Source organism: Martes martes (assembly GCF_963455335.1).
Source record: "Martes martes genome assembly, chromosome: 11".
In the NCBI taxonomy this organism is placed as follows: Eukaryota; Metazoa; Chordata; class Mammalia; order Carnivora; family Mustelidae; genus Martes; species Martes martes.
Window position 1 is genome coordinate 40,697,133 of NC_137899.1, and position 15,661 is coordinate 40,712,793.

Genomic DNA, 15,661 nt, shown 5'->3' on the forward strand with positions numbered 1-15,661 from the left:
CCTCAAAGTTAAAAAAAAAAAAAAAAGATAAGGAAGTTCACAGAAAAAATAACCACAAATCTCTTTGAATATCTGAAAGTGTGCTTAAACTCGGCTGTACTAACAGAAGGAAAGCTAAAACACATTGGGATATCATTTTTGCAAACATGTGAAAATTGGACAACAAAACCTGTTGGCGATGCTTTGGGGAATTCTTACACATTGCAAAATGTTACAACTCCTGTAGTGAGTTATGACATATCTGTCAAACATTCAAGTGAAATTACCTTGGACCCAGATTGAATCCCTTTTGATTCACTTCCAGGAATTTATCTCATAGATACACCTGCACACATACAAAACAAGGTATGCACACAACTACTCACTGCAGCACTGTTTGTAACAGCGAGTAATTGGACTGGTTAAATAAACTAGGGCATCCTAGGCAGGTATAAAATAGGACTAGTGAAGATCTCTTCGTAATGATACAAAAACATGTCCAAACATTATCCTTAGGTAAAGGGTATATGTGGGACTCTATGTAGTCTGCTACCTTCTGTGACATAACGGGAGAAAAGAAGAATATATATTCGTGTCAGCTTGTTTTTATATACAAATATTGGAAAGAGGGGTGCCTGGCTGGCGCAGTTGGTGGAGTGTGCAACTCTTGTGAGTTTGAGCCCCACGTGGGGTGTAGAGATTACTTAACAATAAAATCTTTTAAAAAGTTGAGAAGATATACACAAGAAACTAACAAACTAGTTTCCTGTAAATGGAACAGGAGGAGACTTATTATAACAGGAGGAGACCTTATTATATCAGTTTGCTCTTTGGAACATGTAAGAAGACATGCCTATGAAAACAATGACTCACACGGCGGATGAAAGCGCATAAATTCACACACACGATGTGGAGATGCTGCTGCTCTTGCTTCACGTGTCAATGGGAACACTTGTTTCAAAGAACATCAGACCGCATGTAACACTTAGGCTGTGGCAAGATACCAGAGGTGATCACATCCCCTCACTAGACCCTGTATTCTGGAAGTGTGGGATGGGGCCGTGGGAGACGGAGGCGAGGGAAGGAACATTCCTTATTGTTCACATTTAGTCATATCGGATGAGCACGGACAACTTCTTACTTGGCATTGAAGACCCATTGCCAACAAGATACTCTTGCCTTTAAGGAGCTTCTGTTTGGGGTGGGAGGGAGATACAGTTTTAGCAGGGAAAGGAAGGGGGACAGAAAAGAAGGAGACGAGGAAGGGAAAGAAAGACAGAGTAAACAAATTGTCTGCATTCTTTTATGGAGTGGTCAGTCAGTTGTGGCCACAAGAGAAGACAGAGAGGCTCTAGAAGAAACAGCGCCAGGACATGCAACATCCAGGTGGCTAGGGAGAAGAGTGGTGCCGGATGAAGTTGGAGAGGGAAGCAGAGCCCAGATCACACAACACTTTGCAGGCCTTCCCAAAGAGATGGGATGAGCACAAAGGTTTCAAGTGGGACATGATGCGACCTGAGTACTTTGCTACCGAGTAGGAAGTGGCTTAGAGAGGGCAAATCCCGGGAGAGAGGCGCCCACTAGGAGAACACTTCCGGGTCAGAGGTAACGGAGGGCTCAGCCACAGAGCTGCTGGTGGAGTTGGCGGAGAATGGATTTGAAATATCACTTGGAGCTAGAATGAGGTAGAGCCTCTGACGGCTAAGGACAAGGACAGAGTCAAGATGAAGGCAAAGTTCAAGCTGGCAATGTTAATTTCGGGGCAATCAGTGCTCAGGTGGTATGTCAACCACTGGAATGAATGAGAAGAGATGAAAGAGGACGAGCACCTGATTCTGGACCCTATGGAACCACTCACTTCTATTCTGAACGAGGTGCAGGAACCAGCAAAGGAGGCTGTTAAAAAAGAAACAACAGACCCTAAATTGAGGCATTTGTGCTAAGCGCACATGACCAGAGACTTCATACCTAACCTAACTGCCTCTCCCAGGAATGTAATCTCAATCAGTCAGTCTGGAATTAACTAGTCAGCACGAGCAAGGTCATCGGCCTGGTAGACAACTGCCTTCCCCCAGAGAAAGGTGACCTTGCCTGAAAAGTAGTCTCTTTTGCTAGGATAACTTTCTGGTTCCACTGCCTTCTGCCTATCAAAGTTTTTCATTTTGTACAGCTCATGGGATCTGCTTTCTGTTTGCTAAATGGGATGCTGCCCACTTCATGATTTATTGAATAAAGCCAGTTAAGATCTTTAAAATGTACTTAGTTGAATTTTGTTTTTTAACAAGGCCAAAAAAATTATTAGATCCTTTAAATTCCTACAGAATGAGTATTATCCTGACTTTAGAGATAAAAGTGAAGACAGAAATCTGTGACAAAGAATAAATAGTATCTCTGTGATCTGTCAGCAAACGATTTCCAGAAAAAAAGAGAGACGATGCAGAAAGGTGCAAGTGGGAGACCAGAGTAGAGAATGTTTTTAACAGAGTTCAGCCTACCAATATCAGCACTAGAAATGATAGGAAAATCACCACTGTGCAACTCTGATATAATAATCATCCAGGCAAGAATCATTAATGGATGCTTCAACCGAACAGAGGAAATGTTTTAGGGACCAGAATATTCACATGGATTTACACATGGCAGGAAAAGATAACTAGGTGATCTGGTGGTCACCACTGGAATCAGTTATTCATATCCAGCATCACAACCAGTAGAATGACCAGTCCATATATTGCGACACACTGCAATGTGAAAAACACATTACTTGTTAAATTTTCTTGTCAAAATTGCTTAAATGAATCTAATCAAGCCTTGACTAATTTTACAGGAAACTTCACAGGAAATACAAGTGATATTGACTGAATTAAGCTAAAGACTCCAGGGAGAAACAATCAAATAAATTCAGAATGCAGGGCATTCCAGAGGATCTTGCCCGCACTGGAAACAAGTGTCATGAAGGAACAAACAAGTGACAGAGCAACGGTTCCAGATTAAAAGGCGGCAAAGAGACACAACAAGCAAATGAGAACCTTGACTGGATCCCAGATTGGGGGTGGGGTTGGGAGGGAAATCAACTATTAAAGGCATCTGGATTGTGTATGGATAAGCAACTATTAAAGGAGATTGGAATTTGGATCAGACACCAAGTGGCATGACAAACGCATTACTAATGCTCTTAGGTGTGTGTCCGGATTACACAGTGGTTATGAAGGAGAATGGCCTCGCGTTGAAAGGATGCAACCTAAAACGGGCAGAGGTGAGGGTTTATCGTATCTCCAACTGGCTTTCAAACAGATTCTCCAAAAAACACACGCAAGCTTCTATACTTGGAAAGATAAAGCAAATGTGGCAAAAAGGTGATTTGTGAACAAAAGTGAAGGATATACATTAGGTCACCGAATTCCTCTTTCGACTTTTCTCCCCTTGTCAAAAGTTGTGTGTGGCAGGGGGAAAGTAGGTTTCTCCAAATTATTCCCTGATCACATTTCTTTGTTGAGTTCCTTCTAATCACTCACTCAATCTATCTATCTATCACCTAGCTAGCTGGCTAGCTATTTTCTCATTTGCTGAATCTCCCACTAGAATACAGGCATTATGTCTAGTTCACAGTTGTATCATAATGCCTAGCTCAAGGCTGGCCACAGAAAAGTCCTTCAGTGTCCTTAAACATTTTTTTAAGTGAACTGAAAGTTATTCTCTTTGCAATAATAAAAATTAGATGAGCCCCCCCCCCCCCCGCCCTTCTCTGCCTTCTGCTTTATGGAATAAAAATCCTGAAAACCAGGATCAGAAAACTAAGAGAGCTGTTGGGATTCTCTCGACCCTGCTCCTTACACACTCAGAAATCCATTTGTGAAAAGCCAAGTGAATAATGAAAATTATGAGTAGCCTAAGAGAAGTGGGAGTGGGTGGTATGGTAGTGGGTGCTGTTTTAAGTCTTCATTGTTTTGCCAGGGAGACACTCACCAGCCTGGTTAAGTCTGAATCCAGGACAGGATTCCAAGTGAGCAGATCGAAATTAGTTTAGAAAAAGGATCAGCCTCAGAGTAGTTATCATTAATAATCAATCCACGTACAAAATGAGGAAAAAATATTGTATTACAGCTTATATTTAATTTTCCTTATTCCATGTATTAGGAACTCATGTTCTCATTTAGCTGTTGTAAAAGAGCTGAGGTTTTGTGAAGAACCAAAAGTGTATTCAGATAAACCTACTGTCACTGAACAGGAAGTCAGGTTAAAAAGCAAGAAAACACTCACACCCCTGTGGGACCTGTATCCACCTAGTGGTGACATATCCCAATTGCAGTTTTAGTCCTTGAGTGACTTGACTTCCTAATAACCAACAAACTGTATAACTCAATATTTGATCAAAATAAGATCATAATATATAAATGCAGTCCTTATTCTTAGAGAAAACAAAATCCCTGACCCATAGAGGCCAAAAGTATTTTAAAAATTCTTTTTGTATTTCTAAGATAAATAATACCTGAGCTCATTAAAATTATACTTACTTTTGTTCAAATAAAATTTCTAATAAATGCAATAGAAAACAAGTTTACTTTATACCTACTGTATTCTGCTACTTTTCATGAATGTAGGTCTTTAGATAGTCACTATTATCATCCAATATCTAATACGCTTCTTGCATTTGGATCTCTGGTGACTAATATTTAATCTTGCTTTATTCGTCTGTGACATATTTTTTCCTAAGGATAAGGAAAGCAGCAAAAAACAGTAATTATTTTAGCATGAAAGAGTTCCAATAGACATTAGTCAGAGACTATTTTAAAATGTAAATAAAAACACAGGTCAAGTAGACAGTGGCCAAGGTGAAGAACCATTCTGCAGTTTACATTTAAAAGTCATTAAAGGATTCATCGGAAGAAGGAACTCAAATTGATACCTAAGAAGGAAGAAACTCTACAATAGGTAAACTAGTAAATAAGGAGACCTCATTAACTCCACAGCAGTGCCTTCATGGGGGCGAATTTCAGCCCATGGCATCAGAACTAGGTGAGGAGCCCCTCACTAGGTGTGTGACCTTGAACATCTGTGAAATGTTGACAGTTTGTACTATCAATACCTACTCCCTCAGGATTGTAATTAGGACTCTATGAGATGAGATAATGAATGTGCCATTTTCCATGCATTAACTGGCAAATTTAAGGAACTGGCAAATACTGTCCTGATAATGATGCCGAAAATGGAAAAAGAAAAGTATAAGAAGCGAAATGCCTTGGTAAGTTACAATGGACAGAAACACACGCAAGCCTTTCCTCAGGGCTTAAGATGATTTTACAGGAAATTTAATGAGTGGAAAGAACTCTCTCCTATGGGAGGCAGACACCTTTCGCCCTGATCCCAGCATTGCTAGGACTAACCCTCCCGGATAGCTGACTTCATTTCTCCCGATGAAGTTCAGGGTTGTGTTCAATGGGGAGGTGGCACGACCCGCCAGGTCCAAACTTTTATCTCCTCTTGGTAGGCAAGGTGGGCTGCCATTAAGGAAGAGAGCTGAGGGGAACACTCCATACTCACTGAGAACTGGAGTTGCTGTATTTAGCTGATGCTTTGCTCCGTCTTATTCAAATAAAGAGCTCATATACATTCAGCATTCAGTGAAAGAAATTACGGCTCCCATGCCTGCCTATCCCAAGGAAAACCCCATGAGGAAGGGGCCTGCTTTCCCATTCCCCTCCTGAGGACATGCCTTGAGAATGAAGCGACAGGCCAAATTTGGATTTTTAGTTAGCCTTTAATAGAACTCCAACGCATTAACAGTAAACAAAGATGTAAGTACAAAACATCCACATGTTACCTATCAGTAGTTCTGAACACTCACAGTGGTCACACTGTTGGAGCTGAGGTCACTCACATTTTCAGGAAATGCAGTGTACCCTGTTTCAGTGGAATGCACGCTCTGGCAGTTGGAAGGCAGAGATGAGGTTCCTTTTGTTCAGTGAATCCGCTTTACTGGAGGCAGCTGTCTTCTCTCTCCTTCACACCACATATTTTAAAAACTGTCCCTTTGCCTTTTATGTTAAAAGTGCTATCAGAACTGAAGGGGCTTTTCCTTACTGAAATAAAATTAACTACACAGGTCCTACATTCCTGGGCCCATTTTGCCGGTTAAATTCCCACACAATTAGCAATTCGTAGAAAAGTAAGTGTTAAAAGAAGTTAGCACACTTGCATGCGGGAAGTACAATTCAGAGTTCACAATACAGGGCTCTGTGATATAGAGTGCCTATGAGCAGCTTCCTGTCATACACTGAGGCTACAGAACTTCCCTGGAGAACAGATCCGTTGTTGGCGTAAACTGTAGTCACAGTAGGCTTCTCAGACAGAATATTCTGGATGCGGAGAACCTATTCAGGGGATACAAAAGATTAACACCGAACCACCATACACCCATGTCACTCAATCACCAATAATCCCTGTCTTCCACAACAACGCAAGGATTCAGAGGACATGCTGTTGAAAACAGCAGTTACCAATCTTGTTAATGTTTAAATGAAAGTACTTTTTTAAGCCTTCAAAGAAAGTACTTTCTTCAACCATCTAGCTACTACTGCATGCCAACCCAGGATTTTGGGTTATTATAGTAATTGAGCATTAATGGAAATACTTCCACACTATGCTAGCATGAACAGAAGTCATGTCATGTAGGGAGCTGACAATAAGCCAGGTATTTAAAAACACTGCCAGTCTACCACACAAGGAGGGTACATGTCTTTATAGAAAATGCCTTTTGACTAGTTTCCACCGTAATTTAATACATCAAAAGATTATCTTTCTAAAAGTATTCGAATGAGTGAAATTCTGCCAATTATTGGCTTAAAGCACTTACAAAATCACTGCATAAGTTTATCGTATTGTTGGTTTAAAATGACTAAACAAACCATCCCTGTGACAGTTTACTGTGTTATTAGTTCAAAAGGACTTGAACAATTAATGTTGAAAGATGAAGGCTTAAAAAAAAAAAAAAGAAAAACCTCTGATGACGGAGGGTTGTTCGGGTCATAAATGAAGAGCTTCTGGCCATTAGGATGACAGCCTACCAAGATGTCCCCCGAGGAAGGATCGATAGACAAATTGTCCACCAGCGTATCCAACTTGAGTACCTTCCAAATGAAAAAATGTCAATATCTAAATGACTTGAGAAACTTGATTAAATAATTTAGGACTAAGCGTTCTTGCCTCTCAACACATGGGAAAATTACACACAGCTCCCGGCTTCCACCCTTTTAACACCAATATGGTGTAAACTAAATTTAATAAACTGGGTTAGGGCCACTTTTCATCTTCCCTGAAATTAAGAGAGTTAGGTGATGATCAATGTCTCTAAAAAATGAACTCCTTTTCCTTTAAAAGATGCACAATGATCAGTTGGCTCAAGGAACTCATTTGAAGCAAAATAGGAAATTCTTAATCAATCTAAAATATGTGTTGTCAAGCAGGAAGAAAATAATAATGGTGTGGAACCCAATTTCTACCTTCATTTATTATTGAAAGAGCTGACAATGTGCATAAATCTTCATTTCAGAATTCATCTATTAGTCTTTTCAATTGTGAAAATTCTTATTGGAATTCATTGGGTACCATCAGTACGTCATGGAATGGGCTCTAAATCTGATGCAAATATCACTCCCAACCCTCTGCTGTATGTCATCAGTCAGTCCTCATGAAGGCTGGGGACAGGAGGCTTAGCCTGTTGTAGAGGGGTAATATTTAAAAACCCAGAATAGCAACCCTGGCATCATATTCTGTTCTAAGGAAAGTACTGTGGTGATACAGTGTAACTACAAAATTACCAAGTTTAATACGTTAAGGTCTACTTGATATAAGAAAATAAGTATTTTACCTTCAACTGAGTTAAGTTCATATTAGGGTGTCTTTCCAAAACATGAATTTCGTGAGCCAGGATATCAGCAACATAGATGTACCTTCACAGAAAGGACACACTGGTTAGAGCTCCACGCCAATATAAAGCTTCATTGATACCATATGGAGGAATAAGTCTTAATAACCTGCCAAGAAGTTAATCAATGATGGGCCCTCAAGGAATGCTTGATAAAGGTCAATTTTTATTTAAAAAGCAAGCTTTCAAAATCAATTCATTGTTGCTACAAACAATCACGGAATTATTAAATGATTTCTCAAGAGGTTTGTAAGGGGGAAAGTAATATAGAACATTATTTTGAACATAAAGCCTGTGATATTTGCCACCGAAAGGACAACAAAACAAATTTCTGGCTTCCAAAAAAAAGTTTATATATTCCACGATATAATTTGATACTTCTAGGTATCATGTTCACAAAGAAATACACAGTAGCGAACAGAACACACTTTATTATTTATTAATAATCATTCATTCTTAATAAAATATTTATTACCATATTGAGAATTTTCAGAGTAAGCGATAAGAATCTATTTAGAGCAATCTGCCTACATCTAAGCAGGGTGAATTAATGGACTACTTTACGGTAATTTTACTCATTGAATTGACCATTCCATGGCAACAGTTCTATTGAGCAATTATCATGTGTGAAGCCATGAGCTCAGTATTGTGAGGGACATAAAGAAGAGGCAGCCTTCTCCTACAGAGTTTCTAGTGCGTTGGGATGATCAGACTGGTTTGTACACATGAAACAAATAATACAGCATGATTGGTTACACGAGAAAGAGTTCAGGCCTAGAGACCGAAGAAATACCTAACTCCTGAGAACACAGAAGGCTTCACAAAGGAAGGGCATCTGCTGCGGCCATGGAAGGAGAGACTGCATTTGAGGAAATGAGGACAAAGCACCTTCTAGGCAGAAAAAAACTTGTGAGCAAAGGCACAGGGGCAAGAATGAGAGAGGCATATTTGCAAAATAATGAGTTCTTTGTCTAAAGCAGGGAAAGTATGAAAAGGGTCAAAAAGGGAGGTTGAAGCTCCCCTATTAAAGCAAGTCCAACCCTTTAGCTTGCCCCGATTTGATAAGCAATTGGGTCCCACTGAATTTTCAGAATAACAAAGTGGCCTAATAACAAACGGCCAGTTCCATTCAACAAGTCCTGAGCATTTGCTTTTGCACCAGGCAGGGCTCAGCAGGAGGAGTCCAAGAAGAAGCTGGCCGGGGCCCCCTCTTTCAGAGGGCCTTAAAGGCTCATGGAATACAGAAAGACAGAACTGGCAACAAGGCAAAAAATGTCAGCAGACCGAAAACAAGTTGGCTACTACCGGCTACCACTCTAGCCAGAAAGGGTGAGAACCTAAAGCGGGCAGGCGTCAGCGGGAAAGGAAAAGGGGGCGAGGACGGCTTGCTCCTGGGGTGGCCGGGGAGGGCAAAAGAGGAGTTAGAGCTGAATCCTCTCTCATTATTCTTGTTTGCAGCTCAGGTGCTGGAAAGTTTGAGTCTCGTAATTGAAAGATGAGAGTTGGGGGAGAAAAACAGATTTGGCAGGAGAGTTACAGACAATTTAAATGATTCTACATTCGTCTAATATAATCAACAAGAAAGAAGAAACTGTGTCATGAAAAGACATTGAGTTGTCAAGGAATGCCAAATTTATTTCACGTTATATTTGCAGGAGTTTAAATTGTTCAATATGCTAAGGTGGTACAAAGGGAAGTTAATAAAATTTAATTTCCTTTCTATATGCTATGGTTGGACGTAGAGAAACAGTGGGACAATTTGGGAAGGGGGCCACTGGGCAATATCTATTAAAGTTACCATTTAAAGGGACCACTCTTCAAGTAAGTGGTTCTACTTTGAGGGATCTGTTCTACAGAAACAGTTGTACAAACGTGCAGACAGGGCTCAGAGCATCACTGTCAACCCGCGCCCAGGCGGCATTCACACCCAGGTCTGTCTTATCATCCTGAAACCTGAAGATGGATTATGCTGCAATGCTCCCTTCAGGAGCTATTCCTTAAAAATATCTGGAGAAGCTTCAGTGGTAAATGAGAAATATATTTTTATATAAAAAAATATATATATGTGTGTGTGTGTGTGTGTATATATATATATATATATATATATATGAAAAACAACCTATGCATCCATTAACAAAGAATTGTTTAAATTACTTTAAGATCATCCCTATCATAGAATAATATGCAGCCAATGAAACAAAGATATCTTTATTTAAAAGGAAACACCTCCCTCACCCTTTAATAGGTATATGTAAATAACTCAGTTCATAAAAATTCACATTTACAAAATTAAATTCTACAATGATATTTAGATATTGTATGTAAATACATATATATGTGTGCTTAGTATATATTAAATATTACATATAAACATTATATATTTAATAATATTTAATACAAATATATCAATGTATATATTGTGTATATGTGTGTGTGTGTGTGTATATACACATATATATATATATGTCATAGACAAAAAATTATCAAGGAAGATTTTTACATTGGAAAAAACCAGTGAAGTGAGGAATCTGACCCAGCACCACTACTAAGGAGAAGAGAAGATACTCTTATAAGGAGTCATACTTTTTATCGGGTGAAATATTGATCCCATTTGCTGCATCAAATCCTTCTGCTACCACTTTAACTTCATTTGGACTGTAGTAAACAACATTTGCCCAGTGTAAGTTCAAGTATGTTTCCAAATACTTTAAGAAAGGATCAGAGAAATAGTGGTCATTGGTGGCATAGAAATGCGCTGGTCCCACAGCTATGATATCGTTCACACTGAAAAAGAAAAAATAATCCGTGAGAGAAAAGCAGCAGCCAGCTGGTCTCCATATTAAAGATTAAGTCTCTGGAAGGACGGCATATACAATCTGTGCTTTAAATTTTTGGTACGAGGTTTCCCAGGAAAAGCTCAGCTGAAAGTCACACGGCTACGGTCATAGGTAATCTACTATAATATCGTTTTTCAGAGAACAATTTTGCAAGATAACAGATAATCCGAAGACAGGTCATTTAGCAATTACGGCAGGACTATTAGAAAAAAAGAACTTCGTGCCAACAGGCTATGTTTTTTGACAGCCAGAAATGTCGGGTTTAACAACAACATGAAAGGGTACGACTATCTAGAGTACAGAGCTGGCGAGAGACGCACCGGCTGCTGAGCTGGTCGGGCCGTCAATAACATTTACCCAGCCTTCATTTACTCAGTTGCCAGATTTTCCTGAGTTCCTCTGCTTGGTTATTAGTCAAACTAAAGTTGACTGTTCAATTTCTACCTGACTCACAAAGACGACCCGCCGAGAATGAACGGGCCCTCCACAGACACGTGCAGAGAGATGGATGATGAAATTGCCATAGTGCAATGATTCAGATGAGAGATTTATATGCTAAAAACAATTACATTTTTAAAACCCGTTAGGCAAGGGCGTTCTTAAATTTAAATTCCAATTACCCTATGCAACACTTTCTGAAAGAGCTGCTTTCTTCTTTGTTCAGTGAAAAACAGAGCTATGGGGAAGGTGGGTCCCCTCTTTCTGAAAGAGACCACGATGCAGAGGCTGCCTGGGCAGTATTTATGCTCCTATTTATTATGAAGTGCATTTTTTGGGAAGAACAATTGGAAGTTACATGCGGAAGCCCTAGACAGGGATGGAGAAATTAAAAATATTCATCCAAGTTCAAACTTGAAAGCAGCAGTAGGCTAATGCAAGTGGAGACAGGGAGATACACATGAGTCTCCTTTAGCCACATTATCAACCCGCGGCATGTTCTGGAAGGAAGAGCGACCAGCTTCCAGTCTGAATCCCTCCAACTCTGTGTGGCCATTAGCCCCCAGCGACCATGACCCCGGCGGAAGCACTCTGTAGTAGTCCCACACGAAGCACACCGGCATCATTTAAAGCAGGCTACTCTTCCTTGGCAGGACAAAGTATTATGGTTCGGGTGATGAGTCATCGGAGATGGATGGTGACAGCAGGAAAAACAGGGAGGCTTGTCTCCTGTTCCCTAGATGGCCCTGAGGAGCAACGCCCCTGTAATCCAGTGTTTTATCATTTCTCAGGGGAGTCCTCAGGGAACACTGGTTATTATGAGTGACATTGACTTTCCCTGCTCTACAAGGAAACCACACACAAATACACAGACACACTCACACACGTTTTTACATATGTGTCTACATACACGTATTTTAGCTCTTATCAAAGCTGAGAGGACCATCATGGGGAATACACGGAAATGCCAGAGACAGACTGGAGAATGAACAAAAGGGCTGAGTACCTTGGAAGAAGTTCATGTTTGATCGTTTTTAGATGCAAAAGGGAATTTTCTTCTTCTTCAAATTTAAAAATTTCCACTGTATTCTTGAATTCTGGGTGGTTTACAACGAAGAGATAAACTGTGTCGTCTAAAGAATTGAAAGAACAGAGTTAATTTACAAGACAGAACCACAGGACCTCTGGGCAGACACTGACATTTAAATACCACAGGCGGGGAAAGGTTGAATGTATAAGCTGTTAGGCGACCTAACAGATCATTCTTCTTCCCGTCTTTCCCATCACTGTCTGGCTGGTGTTATTTCTGATCATCGGTCCCCTGACCTTTAAGAAAGAGTGTTTTCCACTCCATATACAGAATTCATGAATAATCTGTTTATAGTTTAATTCAGAACCATAGCTCTTTTTTAATGCAATAATCACAGGTATATGAAAAAAGGTTATGAAATCTAAACATTCTCCCAGGTATTAACTGTTAGAAATTCCAAACGTGGCCTAAGGTGCTGCTAGCTGGAGTGGCAAGTGATCAACTTATTGGTATGAAGAATACAGTAATAATTCATGAGTTAATTGTTCTTCTCTTACTATAGATATGATCCAAATCTATTTTCACAGTCATTTGCAAACCATGAGAAGTTTCTCCATGTGAGGAGCTCATCAGCCCTTACCGTTGTCTATGAAGGTACTGATACCATGTGGATTGAACGAAGCCAAATTGAACCCACGGCTGATTCTTAATTCCAGGGCCCTCGGGTTTTCTTTTTTTAGATCCATCATTAGTATCCCTCCAGGCTTATCTGGGGAAAAGCTGTGAAGTCCTGGACATTTCAAACCCTTTTCAAAACAGAGGAAAGAGTTAAATATAGAGGCTTACAGGTGTTTACGGGCTAAAATGGGCTGTATAAATAAATGATAAATAGACTTTGGTTAAAGATGGCGGCATTATAGCTATAAACAGCAAGAAAGCAGAGAGGAGATGATAGAAAAAAATAGGAATTGGGGGCTGGAGAGCTTCGAGATGAACGGGAACTGACTTGTCTGAGTCGAAGCACAAGCCTAGGGGTGTGGTCCCTTAAGGGGATAACCAGAAGGTTGGTGGACGGGGAGATACCAAGCAGAGTTGGGGGGTGGGAAGAAGTGAAAGTTTACACATGGGCTGTTGACCCTCAAGCTCTTGGCCTGCCCTTCACTCATACAGAGCTCAAAGTCTTGGCGAACGGTATTAAGCCAAGACTCCCCTCCTTGCCTCACACCCCAGATCCAATCCAGCAGCAAATCCTGTTGACTTGACCTTGAAAAATATATCCCTTCATAAGGATGTGAACCTTTCTCACCGCTTTGGCCATGACTGCCCTGACCCAAACCACCCCCACAATGATGGCAACAGCTCACAACTAACGGTCCTTTTTGATTTTTTCTGGCCTTTCCCTATGGAAGACTGGTCTCCCACCAGCATCCAAATTACGTCAGATGATGTCACGCCTCTGATCAAAACTCCATCTCGCTCAGATTATGAAGTGAAAGTTCTTCGGGTTCCCCGTATGGTCTGCCCTGCTCACCTTCCTACACCTTCCCCACCCCAAACACTCCAGACCTCTGCCCTCATCTCCTACTGGCCACATGGCTTCCTAATGGCTCTTCAAACGTACCAGGCACATTCTCACTTTAGCACCTTTGTACACACTGTTCCCTCTGCCTAGGAATGCTCCCCACCCCACCCGACCCCACCCCAAGATCTAGGGCTCCCAGATGCTTTATATCTGTGTCAAATGGCACTTATCGCCATTTGGCATAGATGCATATGTAGACATACAGAAATGGAAGCCTGACCACACCCTCAGCACAGCTCTCCCTCTCCACTGCCCCACCTTCCTTTACTTCTCTCTAAAGTGCTGCAAGCACCTGACACAGATCCATCCTCACCCCAGTGGAACAAGAGTCAGGACTTTCTCTCCTTCGCTCACTGCTAGGTCCCAGGGCCTAGAGCTGTGCCTGGCATATAGTTTGTCCTTTCCCTACTGACGGCAAATATCACCTCTATGTACATGTACATGTACAAGATCCCTCTGCATTCTGATCTGTCTGGGGACTCTGGCCTATTCCTGTACCAATACACCACTCTTTAATTACCATAGCTTTATTTCTAATTATAGCCACTATATTTATGGCGAGTCCCCATGTCCCACACCTCATCGTTTTATTGTCACAAACTAGTCTTAGATATTTTTGCTCATTGATTTTTCTGTACAAATTTTGAGAATTAAGTTGCTGCTCTGAATGGAACATTATTACTTTTATTTTTATGACTCTTACAGCTCCTACTTGGTTCTTCCTTGTGCATGGGAAAGCTAGTGAGTTTTACATGTTCGTTTTCAATCCAACCACTTGTCTGAATTCTCCCCGTGGATGAAACAGTCTACTGGTTGAATGTCTTAGATTGTCTAAAAAGCAGGTAATGATGATGTCTGAAAATTATGGCAGTTTTGACTTTTTTCCCCACCTCGTATTTCTTTCTTGTTTTACTGGGTTATTAAGAACTCTAGTAGAGGGGCCCCTGGGTGGCTCAGTGGGTTAAAGCCTCTGCCTTCGGCTCAGGTCATGATCCCAGAGTCCTGGGATCAAGCCCTGAATCGGGCTCTCTGCTCAGCAGGGAGCCTGCTTCTCTGCCTGCCTCTCTGCCTACCTGTGACCTCTGTCTGTCAAATAAATAAATTAATAAATAAATAAATAAAAATCTTTTAAAAAAAAGAACTCTAGTAGATTACTGATGGTCATAATATTTGGGGGCATTTTCTTCCTTTTCTAAACATTTATGGGAAGGTGGCTAATGTTTTACCACTAAGAAGGATGTCGGCTGTAGATTTCAGAGAAATTACCTTCCATTTCTAGTTTTCTTGGAGCTTTCAACCAGGAATGAAAGGTTGCATTTTATTTCATGTTTTCTAAGGACTCACCAAAATAATCTAGGTCTTTTCTCTTTCAGATCTTTTAAGTCATATTTTATGCAAATCTAAAGGAGTATACCAAAATTAAGTCTCACTTTTTGCACAAAGTTGAACATAATAGAAATTATCTCCAATTTTAAAAAACCTATCAAAATGATAAAACTTCAAGGCTGGCAGGCTCAGTAAGCAGAATAAACCGGAATTACATTATCCCTACATGGCAGGGTCACTTCACAGGCTGATAATCTCTATTTTATATCACTGTATATCAATGAAAGCATGGCTTCAAGAAAGAAAGCTCTACCAGAGATGGTGATCACTATTCATGGTTATTTTAACGCTCCCTACCATTTAACTATGTTTTTTCTCTTTTCAAAAGTTTGATTTATTTTTACTTTCAGTAAAATACACATACCAAAATTTACCACCTTCACCATTTTAAGCATACCTTTCAGTGGTGTTAAGTACACTCCTATTGTCGTTTAAATCTTTCTTATATTCTATTTTCTGTCATCCAATTCTTCACGAAGTGGGAC

At 40.4% G+C, this 15,661-nt stretch overlaps 1 protein-coding gene across 2 annotated transcripts in view; it reads right to left on the reverse strand.

Annotated features, from left to right (window-relative positions):
- The window catches only part of PON3 (paraoxonase 3), a gene marked incomplete at its 5' end in the record, with an annotated part of 66,116 nt that overhangs the window by 32,339 nt on the left and 18,116 nt on the right, over window positions 1-15,661 (reverse strand). Inside the window, 6 exons of one of the 2 annotated variants that reach the window (XM_080818704.1) lie at window positions 5,718-6,350; window positions 6,978-7,106; window positions 7,847-7,928; window positions 10,487-10,687; window positions 12,185-12,311; window positions 12,849-13,014. The exons of the other annotated variant lie outside the window; for it this stretch is intronic. Coding sequence (XP_080674830.1) covers window positions 6,192-6,350; window positions 6,978-7,106; window positions 7,847-7,928; window positions 10,487-10,687; window positions 12,185-12,311; window positions 12,849-13,014 — 864 coding nt within the window. The 3' untranslated portion in view covers window positions 5,718-6,191. Of the gene's footprint in view, window positions 1-5,717; window positions 6,351-6,977; window positions 7,107-7,846; window positions 7,929-10,486; window positions 10,688-12,184; window positions 12,312-12,848; window positions 13,015-15,661 lie in introns of those variants that run through there. 2 annotated transcript variants of the gene reach the window in all.